Source organism: Silurus aristotelis, assembly GCF_946808225.1.
Source record: "Silurus aristotelis genome assembly, chromosome: 28".
In the NCBI taxonomy this organism is placed as follows: Eukaryota; Metazoa; Chordata; class Actinopteri; order Siluriformes; family Siluridae; genus Silurus; species Silurus aristotelis.
In genome coordinates, this window is record NC_139601.1 from 2,108,129 (window position 1) to 2,127,511 (window position 19,383).

Genomic DNA, 19,383 nt, shown 5'->3' on the forward strand with positions numbered 1-19,383 from the left:
ATGCAGATCACTGTGTATCTCAGGCATGCTTTTTTTTTTTTTTTTTTTTTTCCGGCTACTACAAAAAATATTTAAATGATTGACTTCCTCAGCTAATCATATATAATCAGCTGTGATGTTGAGGAGCTCAGCTAAATCAAGCTAATTAGATTTAATATTTTTTTTCTTTTAACTTCCACTGTGTTAAAGCTTGAGCTGGGACTTCTTGGCACATTCCAACAGTTTTTTTCTCAGAAGAGAATAATATATAGCTGCTAGACAACATAAGATAACTAACTTTCTTTCGGCTTCTCCCGTTAGGGGTCCCCATAGCGGACCATCCGCACATAGGATACATGTATAATAATGTCTCCCGGTGGTGTACATAATTATTCTGTGAATTGTGTTAATTTAAAGGATTCTCTAAGTTTAAAATGAGAGAATATACGTTGTCTAAGTTCCCATTCACTCAGTGGAGGATAAACCTGAGACTTGGACTCAATCTGAAAAAAAAATTTTGTTTCACATATGATAAAATGCTAATATATCATTTTAATATTGAGTTAAGAGATATTTCTTATTACTTCTTTAGTGTAGTAGAAGATAGTATTGGTGGCTTTGGATGTTTAAGTATATTTGACATTGATAAAATAAAATAAGGGGTGTGTGTGTGTGTGTGTATGTGTGTGTGTGTATGTGTGTGTGTGTGTGTGTGTGTGTGTGTGTGTGTGTGTGTGTGTGTATATGTACTTAGTTTTACAACAGATTTTTTCTTCTTTTAATTTTATTTCATGAGCATTTGTTTTACATCTAAGGAAAAAATGACTTATGAAATGAGAGAATATGATGGATAATTGCCCGACTGTAAAAGGCCTCATTGCCCTGTTACCATGTTTGCTTTGCTTTTTCATGTGTGTTTTTGCACACATTCTTGACTGGACCAAAATCTCAGCTTTACTGGCGTTTTCCCTGCACTCCAACCCGAAGACACTTGGTTTAATCACACGTTGCCATGTCATGTAGCTCACGTCCACCCCTTCACCAGCCAGAGACTTGTCTCAATGACCACTCTACACACGCACACACACACACATGTACTCCCTTATTTATACAGCACTGTCTAATGTCACTCCATAATGATAAGAAAACTACAAGTGTGGATTCGAAAAACTACAGTTTAACTGCACTTGTTTGTCAAGACGACATGCCTAACAAATTTGCCCAGTAATCAGCTTTCTTCCTCTGTGTGTGTGTGTGTGTGTGTGTGTGTGTGTGTGTGTGTGTGTGTGTGTGTGTGTGTGTGTGTGTGTGTGTGTGTGTGTGTGTGTGTGTGTGTGTGTGTGTGTTGGAGAGGAGTTGGAGCTATATTTAGAGCTGTGTAGTTCTGTCTTTGTGCCATTGACTGACATCACACAGGACGGGCAGTAATGAGCCACCTGGTCTGTAACTCTGCCAGTAGAATGAAGTGTGAGAGTTGTAGGTGTGTGTGTGGTGTTTGTGCTTATGCATTGATCATCGTATTTGCGAATATTGTGAGATGAGTGAGAGCAACTTCTGCTTGTGATTTGCACCATGGGAGGTAGAGAAGCCACACAACAGCCAGAGCTTAAGTGTAGCTGCCTTCTCCAGATGATACAATCACCAGAAATAATGCAATTGCACATTTTGTGTGCGGGCGTGCGCGTTTTACTGTTTACATTGCTACCTATCATGTTGACACCATGAAACACAAGCATCACTGATGATTAGAAGCCGAGGTCTTGGCTTTCACTATGCTTCGTTTGGTGCTATGTGCCTCATGTAAATGTTGCTATAGTGACAGCATCAGGCACTGCACCTACAGCAGATAGCTGACGTCCTGATAGCCACAAAAAATGTTTGCACGAGGAAGACAGCCGGTTATGTCACATGTCTGAAATCATTTGTTGAGAGGAATTTTGGAGGATAGAATTATTTAGCAGACATAAGGGTTCTTTAATAAATAATTAATACACTCGGGTCAGAACAGGCAAATATTTCGATTCAGATCAGACTCCCTCCACCCCAAGCTTGTCCTTACATCTTCTTCTCATACACCTAGCAATGTTACAGAAAAGTGCCAGCTGTGTACGCCGAGTTCAGGAAAAATTTCTAACATTTATGATTTGCTTTCCATCACAACCTCACATTTCTTTCTGGTTTTTTCCCCCTTGTGCACTTGTCTCTAAGGGTGGGCGATTTGTAAGGAAAAATACAAGACAGACAGTGCTGTTATATTAAAATAATCCTCGCTTGTGGGTTCTGATCTGGCCGTGCAAGCTACGTGCTTTATTTTTGTATAACAGCACAATGTGGTGTGCAATATTCCTCCTAAACCAGAGCCGTTTCCACAAAATTACAATGTAAACTTGTTAATAAATGACATGCCATTTATTTTAGTGGTTTAGCATCAGATTTAATGTTGACAGACCTCTGATAGACACAATAGTTTCTGTTTCACTTACATTTTAGTTCATTTTTTCCCACCAGGCTTGTCCCTTTCTCTTTCTCTCTTAGCTGCAAAGTATCAAATCCTGTGTCCTGAACACTTTCCTGTGGCACTTGACACTCCGTCCATAAATGTTAATTATACCAAATAATACTGTGGTCCGTTTTTAAATCACAAAGTTAGAAAAACACAACTGTGTAGGACGCTTTTGGATGCAGTAGCTCATAATTCACTTATACTAGGAGACCCAAACCTGTTCCAGCAGACCTGTGTCCCTGTGCATGACGGCAGCTCCATTAAGATATACTTTACATGGGTTGGAGTGGAAGATCTCCTGCTATAGAGCTCTGACTGCAATTCTGTTAAACTCCTTTTTTTAATGGAACACTGACTGCACCCCAGACCTCCGCACCCTACATGTGTACCTTTACTAACGCACTTGTGGTTGAATGAGCACAAATTTCCATAAGCACACTCCGATCTTGTGGAACATCTTCCTAGTAGAGTGAAATGGACTACATGTGGAATGACATGTTCAAAAATCACATGCCAACCTTATATTCAGGTGTCCACAAACTTATGGCCATATAGTGTATTTCTGCAGAAAGTCTTACTGTTCACGATGGATCAAAAATTTAAACTAACATCTCTTAACAAATATATAAGCTGCTTTCAATCAGTCATTAAACCGAAAGATTACATATTCCCATTGTCGGATCTTTACTATTTTAGCAGGAGGCTGCAGATAATTATTTTCCGGTTCTTGGTAGCAGGTCGTAAATATATTAATACTACATATTTCACTAATATTTATAATAATTATAACTAGTATTTTTTTCCCTCTGACTGCAGCCTAGTGGATGACCGATGTGTTGTTCAACCAGAAGCCGGAGATCTTAACAGCCCGCCTAAGAAGTTCCGCGGTAAGACCCACATCTCTTACTTCATTTTCGAATTCCTCTTCTCTTATCTTTCTCTCATGCTGTTTATCTCTTCTTCTTCCACACATGTATAGTTTACATTTTTAGTTTGCAATTGCACACCTGTTGCAGCAATTTTGGGGCTGTTGATTTTATTTTTTCTTTCTCAGGCAGAATATCATAAAACATTTCTAGGTAATGAAGCTGCAGATAAACAGCTACAGTTTGCTTAGACCCATCTGATGCCATTACCTCTGTATTCTCGTAGCGCATGCAGGATACATGTGGTATAATACATTAAATATATGGCCAAAAGTGTATGGACACTTGATCACCTGATTCGTTTATGCTTTTTAAATGTCCCATTCCATGTTGACACCCCATTTGTTGTTATAATAAACTATCCCACTATTCTGGGAAGACGTTTCACTAGATTTTCAGTTAGAAGTTTTCAGCAGAAGATCTTCACTCCAAACCATGAAAAGCATATCTTGGCTTTGTGCACAGGGACATTGGTGCATTGTCATGATGGAACAGGTTTGGGTGTTCAAGTTCAAGTGAAAGGAAAATGTCATTCTCGCACATCCAAAGACATGCAGTGTTCTTGTGTGGCCCTAATTTTATTCTAACATTTCAGAGAAGAACCACATATGGCTGGAAAAGTCGGAAAAAGCCCCAAACGTTTGTCCGTATAGTGTGATATACATTTTTAGGGTTGTTTTCAGTGAGATTGTAAATGCAAAGTTTATTATATACACATGATTTTTTTTTCTTACAATGTAGCTTGTAAAATGTAATACACATCAGATTAACAGCTCAAAGTAGTCCAGAGCACAGATGGTACTACAGGATATTGTGTGGCCCAGATGAAGTCAGAGGCCTGGATTCTGGTCCAACCACCACGTTTTCTTTATTCCATCAATTTTTATTTTACTAATTGTTCTGATGAGCTTTGTTCTTGAACAAATGAATAATGTGAACCATGCTTTGCTTCAGCAGTTTAATGCTTAAATATGATTGGTCAGAAGGTGTGCGTTATGTTCGTGTAGCAGCACGTGCACTTCCAGCTGTAACGTGAAGAACAGGTTTATATTAATTCATTCGTTATAATATGTTGTTGTTTTTTTAGTAACAGCTCACATACAGCAGACACGCCACATAATCGACACGCCACATAATCTAAGACTAATGAAAAATGACAAAGCCTAAAATAACTGATGTAATGAAATGTGTGTGTTGGAAGAGTTTAACATTAATGGAAGTCTAGAGTGTTGGTTATTTGTAAAGAGTCAGCATGGGAAGTTCTTTAGGACAGAGGAGTTTATACTTTCTGGATTTTCTGACAAATGACAAGCTGTGTTTTCTGTTAGAGAAATAGAAAAATCTAGAGCGAGACTGGTGAGATCAGTGGATAAAACATCTATAACTTAAATGAGAACAGGACTATATCTCTTGGATGTTCCACAGCTTCAAATCCACAGTGTGTTTTTTTTTATACTCCTTATGTGATGAGGGTTTCATACCTTGTCTTCGTTAGGAGACTTGTGTATATGTGTAGAGCTGATTCAGTATAAAGTTTCCACCGGCTCCTGGCTCAAACAGTCAAGACGTAAGCTAACATGCTAAGTAAAAAGTTAAGCCAGCTAGCAGCTAATTAACCTTCCTCTCACCTAGGCCCCCTGTAGGCTAGTAAATATATGAGCAGGCCATCTCCCTCTCTCTGCTGTTACTCAGCCCTTTAACTGCCACTTTGCTATAAGACTCATAATGATCCATCCTGTGTAAATAGAGACATTGTTTGCTTCCAGTAAATGTGTAAAGAAGATTGAATGAATGTAATCATTTGCACTTTAAAGCTTTAAAAAAAAACAAATATTCCAAAGCAGCCTGGACATCTGAACTAGTTCTGGAACATGCCATTTGGAAAGTTTTGTCTAATCAGCTTATTTGACTTATGTGATATGGCATTGGTGTAATATCCACATCGTTACCTGTGCAATAAGCTTCTCACGTAATCTGGGGAAACCCGGGCGTGTGCTTTCATGCTGTATTTTTAGTAATAATACACAGGTAAAATAAAAACAATTCAGTGAATGTATGTGCTGCTTTATCAAAGGAATGGTGCATTTCTTCAGCCTCATTTCACTGATATTTTTGAGATAGTTTTGTGTGCGCGTGTGTGTGTGTGCGCGTGTGTGTGTGTGTGTAAGACAGGGGTTTTTGATTGGGCACATCTAAAGCATGCGAACCAACAGGTTCTTGGAACAATGTATGTGCAAATCAGAACAGGAGGACTATGCCTTACAGCACTTTAATAGGAAAGAGGAAATGTAATGCTTAGAGTAGCTTTAACTTCAGGGTGTGAAACAAATGCATTTTGTCTGCATAGACAGTTCAAGAAAACTTGCTCAGTTTTGTTCATGTGACCGAAAGTGAATGGGTTGCACTCGGCGTTCCAAATCCTTGCATGTGTTCATTAGGATTGAAGTCGGAGCTCTATAGCAGGAGATCTTCCACTCCACACCATGTAAAGCATATCTTCAGAAAGCTGGCTTTGTGCACAGGGGCATTGTCAAGCTCCAACAGGTTTGGGTCTCCTAGTTCAAAGGAAAGATTTAATGCTACCACATCCAAAAACGTTCTTTACAATTGTGGTAACAGTTTGGGAAAGAACCCCATATAACTGGAAAAGTCAGGTGTCCCAGTACTTTTGTCAATATAGTTAAGCAAGTTGTTTTTTTTTTTTTTTTTTTGTGTTGAAAAGGTTTCTTTAAAGTTTTGGATGTTTTGCATAAATCTCTGTCCATATATTAAATATTGATTGCACAATGTTTCCTGCTTTTGAAGATTTCATTGTTTTGCTCTTGGCTCTTTATTCTCTTGTGATTTTCTGAAGAATAATTTAGTTAGCAGTTAGCTACATTAACTGCTACATGCTGAGGTCATGATCCATGTTTATTTGGTCAACTTCTACTACATTGTATAATGTTAGAATGTCCCTCACGGTCTCAATTACCCCCCTGTTGCAAGTCTGCTGTAAACCTTTTAAGAGCAAGTCTTCTTCATCCTGCTAATGGAATAAACAAATGTGTGTTGTAGCTGTGATGAGAAGCTAAATTCTTTAGCAATTTCTCGCTTTATTAGTTAGGAAACATGGCTTTGAATTGTTTGTGTTTGTGTGTGTGTGTGTGTGTGTGTGTGCATGGTTTTGCACAGGCGCCCTATACAAGACTCTTCCAGTAAGTTGACCTCAGGCAACAAGTTTTAGTTTCACTGTTTTTGAGAACTTCTCTATCTATAGCCTGGCTTCAGAAACCGAATGGTGCAGCAGAAAGGAACAAGTGGGAAGCTGCAAGAACATCTATGTGGGATTTTAAGCGCTGGAGAGACCCGAGAGGTTCAAAGTGCTTGTAAACAGAACACTTTTGTTGTGCACAGATACATTAATCAGCAGTTTTCTACCAGTACAAATAAAATTAGATTTTTAGTGCCGGTTGATGACCTGACCATTCAGCCCGAGTCATTTTTCAGATGTACCATGTGATGCATTCTGCTGAATTTTGGTGACTTAGTGAGCGATACGCATGCTGTTAGGCATTGTGTGTTGTGGTGCACGCACCATTAGACCTACCCATGTTCTCAGTAATGATGATGATAGTAATGATAACGTATTGTTCTGTATCTCGCTGATGTGAAAGAAACCAAATACCAGGTGTTTTGTTTGTGTGTTTTCATTACTGTCAGTGTGTGTGGTGTGAGATAAATAGAAAAACTGCAAAATCATTAGGATGATGAGCATTTGCTGTGCGTTTGTTTGTGTGTTTGTGGAGTGTCGGTTTATGTAGGCACCAGTAGAACAAGTACATGAATGTGTATATACAGTAGAGAGTGTGAGAGAGAGTGTAACTGTTTGTGTGTGTGTGTGTGTGAGTGTGAGAGAGGGGGAGAGAGAGAGAGAGAGAGAGAGAGAGAGAGCAAGAAAGAGAGAAAGAGAGAGAGAGAGAGACAAACAGACAGAGTGGAGGGAAAAAGGGAATTTTAGGCTGGGATTGTTTTTTTTACCACACTTTAGAGGATGTCCCTATTTCACTCTTTAACACCTTATTTGGCCACATAGCAAAGCAGTAGAGCGGTGACATCAGATATACCGAAATTCCAGTTGTGAGACAGACGTCACAGGGTCTGTGTTTTAACACTGAGTTCTTTGATTTCTGGATCCATCAACTGAAATATGTGAACTTTACACACTTGAACCTAGGAATGCTTCGAAGAGGACATGGGTGTGTGTGTGTGTGTGTGTGTGTGTGTGTGTGTGTGTGTGTGTGTGTGTGTGCACGCATGTGTGCACATGTTTGGTGCGCATGTTTGGTTTAAAGGACAAGCCTAAGAGCTCAAGAGGCATTTGATCTATGTTCATTTTGTACATTTCAGTTTTTTATAGGACTGTGGTGAGACCTGCGATGTTGTATGGTTTAGAGACAGTGGCATTGAGTAAAAGACAGGAGGTGGAGCTGGAGGTAGCAGAGCTGAAGATGTTGGACGGATTGGATGGATGATGGACAGGATTAGAAACGGGTTTATTAGAGGGACAGCACTTGTAGGATGTTCTGAAGACAAGGTGAGGGAGGTGAGATTGAGATGGTCTAGACATGTGCAGAGGAGGTACATGGGGTATATCAGTAGGAGAATGCTGAGGATGGAGCCACCAGGTAGGAGGAAAAGAGGAAGGCCAAGGAGGAGGTTTATGGATGTGGTGAGGGAAGACATGCAGGTAGTTGGGTTGAAAGAGGCAGATGAAGAGGACAGAGGGGTATGGAGGCGGATGATCCGCTGTGGTGACCCCTAACAGGAGAAGCCAAAAGAAAAAGAAGAAGAATTTCGTATTTCAGTTTGGGTGTAAAAGAAAATCATAATTCTATTATGTATTACAGACTGATATAAACCACAGATTTTACACTCATTTAAATCCAAGTAAACTTTTGTAATCTAATGCAGTTGCCAGTAGATTCAACCAATATTTTGGGAAGTGGTGGCTCAGTGGTTAAGATGTTGGACTTTTGATCAAAAGCAGTTAAGTTCATATTCCAGCACCACCAAGCTGCCCCTATGCAAGGCCCTAGGCCCTCAACTGCTCCGTTATTTTTATTAGGTGATAGTACCATATTTTTCGGACTATAAGCCGCTACATTTTTCCCACGTTTTGAACCCCGTGGCTTAAACAACGAAGCGGCTAATTTATGGATTTTTCCTGGGTTTTTCCCGGCTTCACAAACTTCAAGCAAAAAAACTGAACCCTATAACATTAGACCAATGAAATTTCCGAACGGAAACGAAAACGTTTTTTTCCAAGTTTTTTCCTTTATTCAGATAGGTCTAATTTCCACCCATTAGTATCAAGTCTGTCCTACTGCTTTAGAGCTACAATTTAAAAGGGTGAACAATATAATTAGCTTCCTCCTAAATCACCTGAAGCTTGGCAAACAAATCTTTTCAAACTGCACAAGACGGGCTAACACACGGAGAAAAGCGTCATCAGCCCTCACAGACCCTCTCGATCGACTGGTGTCAGTTATTGACAGTAGAGAGAGAACGAGTATAACAAAAACTACTTGGAATGCAAACAATAGATATCTGGTGATTATGAACCTGCCTTTTCTATTTTTGAAACAGTGTTTCCTTTACCTGTATAAACTGTACTTTTTTATCCAAACTCCTGCAGAGCTCTGGGTTTTTCACCTCATGTTTTCAGACACTGCTTATAAAATAAAAAGGAATTGCAAAATGGTCCAAGCACTGTGATATATTGTAGTTTTATTGGATGTAGATACACACACACACACACACACACACACACACAGACTTCAGTAGCTGAGATGGACAAGCAATTACTGGTAAGACAGGCTTCTCTCTGACTCGATAACCAAACCTTATAGGGGTAAAAACAGATGATTAAACCCAACAGGCCAATAAATACACTTTTGCAAAGCGATGTGATGTTTTAGAATAATTCTACATAGCATCAGTACGCCTGGAGAGTCTCAAAAAGATAAAAAAGTTGAGCCTTTGCATGCTGGTTGTGCTGAAGGAGCGATGTCTCTGCTGCAGTGTTAGAGGAGGAAGTGCAGGTCCTGTTTTCATATTGCGAGGGACAAGACCAGCAACCAGTAAATACGATGGAAATTGATTCAACAGACAAATGACAGCAAAAAAATAAGGATTTTATATATACAGTGCATTCAGGAAGTGTCCAGTCCCCCTTTTCACTTTTGCATTTTATTAATGCAACATGACACTACAATTATTCAAGTTAATGATTTTTTTTCTTATTAATCTATACGCAGTTCCCCATAATGACAAATTGAAAACAGAATTGTAGAAATTTATTATTATTTTTTTTTTAATAAGAAAAACCTGAAATATCACATTCATGTAAGTGTTCTGCACCTTTACTTATACCTAGTTGAAGCACCTTTGGCAACTACAATTACAACCTCACTTCTTTTTGTGTATGATGCAACAAGCTTTGCACACCTAAGTCGGGGGGATTTTTTTTTTTACATTCTTCTTTGCAAATTCTCTCAATCTCAGTCAGGTTGGATAGGGACTGTCATTGGACAACTATATTCAGGGCTTTCCAGATGCTTCACTAGGGTTCAGGTAAGGGCTCTGGCTGGGCCACTTTAGGTCATTAACAGAGTTGCCATGTTGAGGCCCTCACATTTGTTGCCAGCTATTTAGACAGTAATAGCTGTATTTTTGTAATAGTTATTTTTAGAGGACCGTAAATCTGTACTGCTATACAAGCTGCATATTGACTACTCTAAAATATATCTATAGTATTGTCCCTTTAAAACATATACTAAGATGTATCTTATTGCTTATCTTCGTCGCTGACCTGCACATAAACTGTATATACTATGAACCACAACTTGTGTAAAAACTTGCATCAGGTTCTGTTGTTAGTGAAAGACACTTCCCATAACTATATATCCAGAACTGACCACAGTGTCATTTAACTTTTCTCACATGTAAGAACTGGAAACTGGATTATTCAAAATAAGGATTTGTGCACTACACAGTGGCAGTGATGAAAATAAGGGCTTATTATACAAGTGTTCACAAGCAAATAAAATCTCACATAACCTTTAATATAGTCAGGTTTCTCACTGTGCTTCTGCTTTTAACCTGCGGAGAGTCAGCGACAGAGTCAGCCTGCACAATTATAACAGACCCTCTACGCAAATGGCAGGAAAAGTTCCTCTTTTGTTAAGTGCGTCTGGGCGTACGGCCTAGCGCTGCCGTCACCTGACTCGGGACCTGTGAAAAACACACAGCGTAAAAGTAGCACTGTGGTGTATGAAACACTAAGCAGTTTGTGAATTCTCTGTGCTCGAGCAGCTCATGCTTTAATATTATGAGGCAGCTTACTCATGGTCAAAGCAAAGCCAGTCCTTCACATAGTCACTAAGGAAGTGAATATTGGATTAAATTCTAAATCACATGACTGTCAGTTTTCTGAGTGATGCCATTCCTCTTTGCCTTTGCTACTCTATGACCGATTGGGGTCTCCAAACGAGAACTGAGATACTGTAGCTAGAACAATGCTGGTCTTGTGCTTGGACAACACTGACACACTGTGCCCAGCTGTGTTTAGTTGGCCTGAGGGCTACAGTATAAGAGGACGCATTTAGCGATCGCAAAATCAAACTCTGCATGATCTTTTTTTTTTATTCACGTTTTCTCATAAGTGGCCTAAACAGGCCCTTTTACACTTCTACACATTGCTAAGCAATGGAAGTGCTCATAGCAGGATGTACACGACTGCTGACCGCATGTCGAGCCTCCTGAGTATTTTCGATCTTCTCAACACTTCTTTCATAACCTCATGAGGTTTTATCACTTGAATGTGACAAAACCTTCATTTTACATCGTACACACTGGCAGAGTTGATACAGGAACAAAAGTCAGTTTTTGTTGTTGTTTTCACATTTCTGAAGATTGCTTTCAATTTCTCATGGTGTCTACGATGAAATGGTGGAATAATGTTGTGTAGTGAAGAGTGGAGCACCTTTGCTTTGATTGATCATCTCTCTTTCGATTGTCACTGTACTTCTTTTAGGTGGTACATGTTGGTATATATGAGAAATCAGAGCTCCTTATTAGTTACTATTAATTAAAAAATAATGCAATACGTTTTGTTTTTTTTGGGGGGTTTTTTGCGCAATATTATAGGTACTCAGGTATGTTTTCAGCAAATGACATTTCAAAATTAACTGCCATTCTGGAGATTTGGTGCAGCTGCAGACCGATTTTTCCCTGCACATCTCTGAGCGTGTTTACCGCTGTCACAGATCAGATGCAACGTACCACCGAGCCTGAAAGATCTGTAGAGTTGAAGCACTTCCTGTTCGGTCACTGAGGTGCCGTGGTGTAGGATGGAGGTAGTGAGCTGAGGTTTACACATTTAAAAACAGCTCTCTTGTGATGCGCCAGGTGCAGGGGGTATCACTGTGCGACAGATACACAGGAATCCTGATTATCGACATTTGTTTATTATTTTCCTATATACATCACAAAACAAATGTGGTGCACTGGAAAAAACCTGGAAAAAAATTCCTAGTAGCTCATGTACAGTCTGTAAAAAGCCATCTGGTTTACTTCCATGACTGTTTTGCTCGAGCAGCAGGATCTGTGTTGGTGCTGAATCTTCAGATCACTCAGAGCACTTATGTCATTTTTAAAGCGCCTGGTTTCCAAGGAACCTCTATCTGCTGCTTAAGTGCTCTTTTCCAATTTGATTGTGTAATCCCTCATTCTTTTTTTGATGTAAGCGGATGTATATTGTCCAATTATATTTCTGGCTCCTCACTCACTGCTCTCTTCTTCCAGCAGACCAGCGACAATGCTGGACCTCCCTATTATAGTTATTTATTAACCATTAGTGGTTCAGCGAGAGTGGTTTCACCCAGTATGTGAACTAATGTGTTACGTTTTGAAATTTTATGAAATTATCTGATTCTGATTTTATAGCAGGATGAACAGTGGATCCAAGAAACAGAGTGATAAAGTATGTTCAGGAGAATTAATAGGTTTTGAAATGTTTAAACCCTGTTATTTTGATGTTTAATATCCCAAATTCATCTGTAACATCTGAAAGGTATTTAATAGCGCTGTCCAATGAATGAATACATCATAGGAGCCACATTCTAATCTGCATTCTCATTGAGAAAAAAACCCCGGAAAAGATAAGCAGCTAGGTGGTGCTAGTGTAACAGCAGTAGCCATAAACTACATACAATTTATAGCTTTAATACAATTGAGGGACATAACAGATTATGTTGAAACTATGTTTTTACTATAAGTATATCCCTCATCCCACATTCTCTACACATTTATTGTGCTTTACACACATCCTGCACCAATATGATCTCTCAAAATGTGTTCATATATACACAGTGTGAAAAATTGTTTGCCCCTTTTTTTGCATGTTTGTCACACTTTAATGTTTCAGATTATTAAATTAATTTAAATATTAGTAAATGATAAGACATGTGAATATGCAGTTTTTAAAAGAAGGTTTTTATTATTGAGGGACAACAAAATCCAAAACTACATGGCCCTGTGTGAGAAAGTGAGAAAGCCCGCTAAACCTAATAACTGGTTTGGCCACCCTTAGCAGCAACAATAACTCACTCTCTCTCTCTTGTTCTCTCTCTCTCTCTCTCTCTCTCTCTCTCTCTCTCTCTCTCTCTCTCTCTCTCTCTCTCTCTCTCGTTCTCTCCCCCTTCTCTGTATCAGTACATTTGTATGTTCTGCATGCATGTTTACAGATGAGGCCCAACAATCAAAACCTCAACCCCTGTTTCCACTTTTAACACGTTCATGTGAAAATCACACACCCCCTCCACTTTCCAACTCCTCTTTCAGAACTTCACATGTGGCTTAAATCTAAAAGGTAGTTTCATTATCACTATATGTGCCTGCATTGTGTGTTTGTAGTGTCACAAGACTGCTTTTTTTTCCCCTTTTCTGTTTACAGACTGTCTCTTCAAGCTGTGTCCTATGAATAGATACTCAGCACAGAAACAGTTCTGGAAAGCAGCAAAACCTGGTGGCAACAGCACTACAGACACAGTACTTCTCAACAAACTCCATGTGAGTTACACACACCCAAACAAACACAGATCGATTCAAATCTATGACATAAGAACAAAACAAAACTGAAGATTTTTAGAATACATTTAGAAGAACTGCAGTGATATGAACCCCTGAGGTGGCACATGTGTACTTGTTTTGGTTAGAGAGACACATTTAACATGTTCTGATAGGAAGGAAGCGAAGTGATGGACAGGTTGACGGACGAGGTCAGACAGGAGTCTCCGTGATGTTTGCTCTTCTGTTCTACAACTAAGAATCGCATAGAATATAGATTTACATAGCAGAGGTAGAGCTGCATCTTCCTGCAGACAGAACAGTAAAGTGCACTACAAATGCCAAAAAGGGAGAGTCAGAAGGCAAATTGATGATTTGCTGTCTGTCTGAACCAAACTAAAACATAATATCTGTACCATATTGAATTGCAGAGCAAAACATTTTATCCTTTGCATTGTATTGAATTTGATCACACCATGTCGAATCAAATTGAAATTTTCTTCTGTCTCATCACACCGGTAGCTGCTATATTTGTATCTTTTGATGTATTATTTAATTGGCAATGCGTCGAGATGCAAATTGCATCGGCCTCAGTTATGGAGATTCACATCCCTAGTTGATAAAGAATTAAAAATAATTTTTAAATGAACCATGTGCTTGTCTTACAGCATGCAGCAGATCTGGAGAAGAAGCAGAATGAATCTGAGAACAGGAAGCTGCTGGGGTCGGTGATTCAGTACGGCAACGTCATTCAGGTTAAACCGATCAATGAGGCGCTCCATGACCGCCGATCCTAAATATCAAACCCTTCTAACTTTAAGTGTGTGTGTGTGTGTGTGATGACCTGCTGCTTCTGTTCTGCAGTTGCTGCATCTGAAAAGCAATAAGTACTTGACAGTAAATAAGCGCCTACCTGCCCTGTTGGAGAAAAACGCCATGCGTGTCACTCTGGACTCAGCTGGAAACGAGGGCTCCTGGTTCTACATCCAGCCTTTCTACAAACTCCGATCTATAGGAGACAGTGTAAGTAAACCCCACTATGCGCTTTATTTTTCTGGAAAAAAACGGTGTACTGCAGTTCATTATGTCCCACAAGAGACTGCATAACTTCACTATGAGTGCTGCAGCTCATTCAATTTAAGCTTGTTTTATTGCAGTAATGCACGATAGCACATGTTATCTGACATTATTCTGTGTATACTACAGAACTATTTAATACTTGGCTCTAATTTACAGCACGTTCTAAGGCAGTGTTACAACTTTTATTTTTTTTATTTCTCCATGGACCGGGTGGGTCACCCACTAAACTAAAAACAATAATGTGCTTATTATATTAATATTATGGATATTATATGATTTAATTATTAATTAATTTATTTTTTACATATACATTTGCTCCCTGAGTTACAACGGTTAAGATTTTTTTAACTTCCAGTGACGATTGCAAAAATATTTAACGTTTTACAAACGTAGCAGCGTATGCTCCGCCTTACACTTGCTAACTGGCGTACACGTGCCCGATAACACATACATGTGTATACTGTGTAGTTTATACATTACGGTAGTGTAAATAGCTTTTTTGCTCAATTGTTTACTGTCATTTGTTAACAAATAACACTATACTACCCCATACTGTTCACCATTCTCCAGGGTAGGCTGGGAGAAGGCCAGGTCTCCACTTAGGATATTTTAAAACTACAATAGGGTCATCAGAATCCAGACTGTGTATCTGTGGGCGCTTACTTTTTTTCGATGCATTGAAACTGCGACTGAAACAAGCACAGGAAATCGGCATAGGCGGAGAAAAATTTGCTTTCTCTCCACCACAGCACACAGACACATCAAGAAACACAATGACAATAATTATTATAATTGTTTATTACAGCAGCAGGCAAGAAAATAAACTAATCTTTATTATAATTAATCTTATCATAGTAATAATTAATAATAGTTAGTAGGATTGCAGCCATTTTTTTCTTTATTTATTTAATATGAATGTTGAGCATTCAGCTCATAGTTAATGTCCTGATGAGATTTGTGGAGATATTTTCTAAAGAAGGAACGTGATTACTGAAGGTATTGTAGGTATTTCCCTACATACAGGTGTTTTATGCTTTCTGGGAGTTGTCTTTAAGTACTGCTTGATTACATTTTTATATAATAGAATTATACCAGGTGCATGAGTGTTGTTGAACTGCAGCATGATCCCCCACTCTCACTGTTTAAACAACTCAACTTAGCAATGTAGTCTGAGGTTATTCAGCTGTGCTGTGACCATGTGAACCTTCTCAGATTTTCAAAGATTCTCAGAAGTACAGATTTTTTTTTTTACTGCCCACTCCTGTGACGTGTCTTGAGAGCTGGAACAGATTGAAGATCTTCTGTCATCAGGGTTGTCTGCTGATTATTCATACTGGTTGAATAGAAAATATTATACAAGGTGGAATGTAATGTAGATAATGGTGTCTGTTGTATATGTCGAAGATTGCTCATTTCACATGTGTAGGCAGTATGAGTCAGCCAAACAAACAACCACATAAATATGAATAGCTCATTTATTTATCAGGTCCATGCATCATCTGTTACATCTGTGTTGTTTTACCTCTGTCTTGCTGTTTTGGTCCTTGGGTCACTCTACACTCCAGTGATTTCCTTGAGCAAAAACACACTGGAGACAAGTCCTTGGGTTATTAGTGTCCTGCATAAAATGCTGTTTAAATGCAACACAAGCTGCAGTGAAATATATAGAAGCATTCCAGAAGGTTTATAAATGAGTTACTAGGCCTTTCCTAATATCCACTTCTGTGCTCTTTCCTGTAGGTCGGTCTGTAACAGAAAATAACACGGGCCGGAGTGACTGGCAGAATTATTGTGGAGATTTTATTCGGATTTTAAATGCATTTATTATGCCTTTTAATGCTAGATTTATCTATTATTTAGTTCCACACCGTACAGACAAATGAGCATTACTTGTTAATAGACAAAATTATTAAAAGAGCATTATTACTATCATAATTAAATTTAAAAAAAATATTTATTGCTATTGAAATCAAAACATTTACTTATGTATGCATATGGTTGGTGGTGGAATCTATCAAATAATTAGGCTCTGTTAATGACGACCGATTGGATCGTACATTCCGATAACTGATTATTCAACCAATAGCCATCAAAATGGATACTGGATCAAAAACAATTAATTAATGTAAAATAGTACTGAACTTTATTCCAAAAAAAATAAAATAAATATGAATGTATTTATCAATAAATATATAATTATAAATTATAAATAGCGCTCTCTGGAAGCCGGAAAACTATCGGTATGGTTTTTTGCCGATAGCTGATAGTTCCAGCAAATCACTATCGGTGCCGATTAATAAACCTCTGTTAATTACCAAGGGGAAATTTGAGTTTGAAAGCAAATACAGATATTTGAAATTTTAATTTTCAAAATATGTCTCCGCCATCCCCAGTTTGAGGACCCATGCTGTAGAGGTTTAATGCTGCCAATGTTATCTCAGGTTTCTATTGAAACTAGGGAACAGAAGGATAACATTTTGTGTAATCCTGTGTGAATTCCTTTGCAGGTTGTGATCGGAGACAAAGTGGTATTGAACCCTGTAAATGCTGGACAGCCTCTCCATGCCAGCAGCCATCAGCTGGTGGACAATCCCGGGTGCAATGAGGTCCAACCCTCTTTTTCTCCTTGCATACGAGTTTCTTAATTTATCCATGAGATTTATTAGTGCTCACACAAACTTCTGTGATCTGAGATATGGCACAGAAATGTCTTTACAAGTTACATTAGTTGTGTGGCTACTTATTTTCTAGAGGCGTAGATTTGTCCCTTGAGATTTGTTTATATGAGAAATATTACTTAATTGTGTGTCTTGATAAAAGTAGAGTTTGTCAATCTTGTGTTTTCTATTTTGCGATTTAATAAAGCTTTTTTGTGCCGTGCAGGTGAATTCAGTAAACTGCAACACTAGCTGGAAAATAGTTTTGTTTATGAAATGGAGTGATAACAAGGAGGTCATTCTGAAAGGGGTATGTACTGAGAAGCACTGCACAATCTGACTTGAATTGTTGTATTATTGAAGATGTAAAAATAAAGTAGTTTATCAGTGCTCTCTTCTTCATAATGAGAAATATAATTCTTAAAATGTGCTCTTTTCTTCCGTACCTGTTTCCCTCCTCTGACTTTTTTTTGTCGCACAAGGGGGATGTGGTGCGACTCTTTCATGCCGAACAGGAGAAGTTCCTAACGTGTGATGACTACAGGAAGAAGCACTATGTCTTTCTGAGAACCACCGGACGCCAGTCTGCCACCTCGGCCACCAGCAGCAAGGCACTGTGGGAAGTAGAGGTGTGTAAAGACCTCATTTGATGTCATTATTTCCAAACTGCTTCACTGGTTAACATTTCAATTTGACACCTAAATGCGGTTTGTTTGGCGTCATCTGATTCTGTTTTTCCGTGTTCTCACACGCTCAGGTGGTTCAGCATGACCCATGTCGAGGTGGTGCTGGTTACTGGAACAGCCTGTTCAGGTTTAAACACTTAGCCACAGGACATTACCTGGCTGCAGAGGCGAGCACTGAGGTGTGTTCTGCTTCCGCTCTCTCTCTCTCTCTCTCTCTCTCTCTCTCTCTCTCTCTCTCTCTCTCTCTCTCTCTCTCTCTCTCTCTCTCTCTCTCTCTCACACACACACGCACACACACTCTCCTATCTTACTTTTTCTTACCACAAATTTAACACAGTGTTACAGTCACTTCAGGAAGTTCACAGCCCTTCACCTGTAAGACTTTGATCAATGTGAAGCTGATTGTTCGCTCCATTTACAGTTATGTAAAAATGAAAGCCAATATATGGACATGTAAACATCCCCTGAAAAGCAAAATGCACATCAATCGATGTGACCGATGTGAGCAATATGTTTGCCTTGGTCAAAAGGCACCCATTTTGAGCCCACAGGTTTATACTCGGACATCTGAAAGTGCTTCAGTCTCATCATTAACGTGTGTTTTCAGGTGAATCCCGATTATGAGGAAGAGTCTCAAGAGTCTCGTTCCTCAGTAAGTGCCTGCGTTTAATATATTTTTTTATCCTGTTTAAATTTTGTCTTTACAGCTTATGTGTCTACTTTTGTGTCTTTGAGTCCTTTTCTCCTATAAATTATATATGCTGGATCTTGTTTTCTGCTCCAGGCGGGTGATTTTATTCCCTTTAACTTCCAGGTACTTTCCGTTAGTCAGCTAAATCCACCTGTGCCTGAATTTTCCCATGTTCATGTTTCTTTCTCATAAGGCTTGTACACATGCACTATATGGACAAAAGTGGACACCTGACCATAAAATCCTTATGTGCACTTTTGCTGTTTTAACGACCTTCACTTTAGCTGGTAAGATGCTCCAATAATCAGGTACTGATATAGGTGAGGTGAGGAGGCCTGGCCTGCAGTCAGCATTCAAATTAATCACAAAGGTGTTCAAATAGGGTTGGAGCTCTACAGCAGTTGATCTTCCATTTCAACCCATGTTAAAGCATATCTTCAAGGAGCCGGCTTTGGTGCACATTCTCATGCTGGAACAGATTTCTGTCCCCTAGTAAAATAAAAAAAAAGGTTACCACATCCTATACAATTGTTTTTGCTTTCAACTTTAAGGTAACAGTTTGGAAAAGAACTACATATGGCTGGAAAAGTCAGGTGTCCTAATACTTTTGTCAATATAGTGTAACTCTGGATCTGTGCACTGTACATTTTTAGCACACGGCTAAGATTTTATATACTTTTTATTTAGATTTTTATTGAGATGTGTGAAGTGTTTGGGTGAATTTTTTAACATGTTCTTGCTGGAATCACTA

The 19,383-nt window shown here is 38.9% G+C and overlaps 1 protein-coding gene across 41 annotated transcripts in view; it reads left to right on the forward strand.

The window, feature by feature from the left end:
- The window catches only part of itpr1b (inositol 1,4,5-trisphosphate receptor, type 1b), a 122,479-nt gene that overhangs the window by 9,845 nt on the left and 93,251 nt on the right, over positions 1-19,383 (forward strand). For 28 of the 41 annotated variants that reach the window (XM_083533452.1, XM_083533430.1, XM_083533443.1 and 25 more), the window contains exons 3-12: positions 3,299-3,369; positions 13,406-13,521; positions 14,187-14,273; positions 14,383-14,541; positions 17,106-17,204; positions 17,482-17,565; positions 17,738-17,884; positions 18,013-18,120; positions 18,549-18,593; positions 18,726-18,755. In XM_083533452.1, coding sequence (XP_083389578.1) covers positions 3,299-3,369; positions 13,406-13,521; positions 14,187-14,273; positions 14,383-14,541; positions 17,106-17,204; positions 17,482-17,565; positions 17,738-17,884; positions 18,013-18,120; positions 18,549-18,593; positions 18,726-18,755 — 946 coding nt within the window. The remainder of the gene's footprint in view (positions 1-3,298; positions 3,370-13,405; positions 13,522-14,186; positions 14,274-14,382; positions 14,542-17,105; positions 17,205-17,481; positions 17,566-17,737; positions 17,885-18,012; positions 18,121-18,548; positions 18,594-18,725; positions 18,756-19,383) is intronic. The other 13 variants (XM_083533444.1, XM_083533456.1, XM_083533448.1 and 10 more) reach the window with 1 other exon arrangement.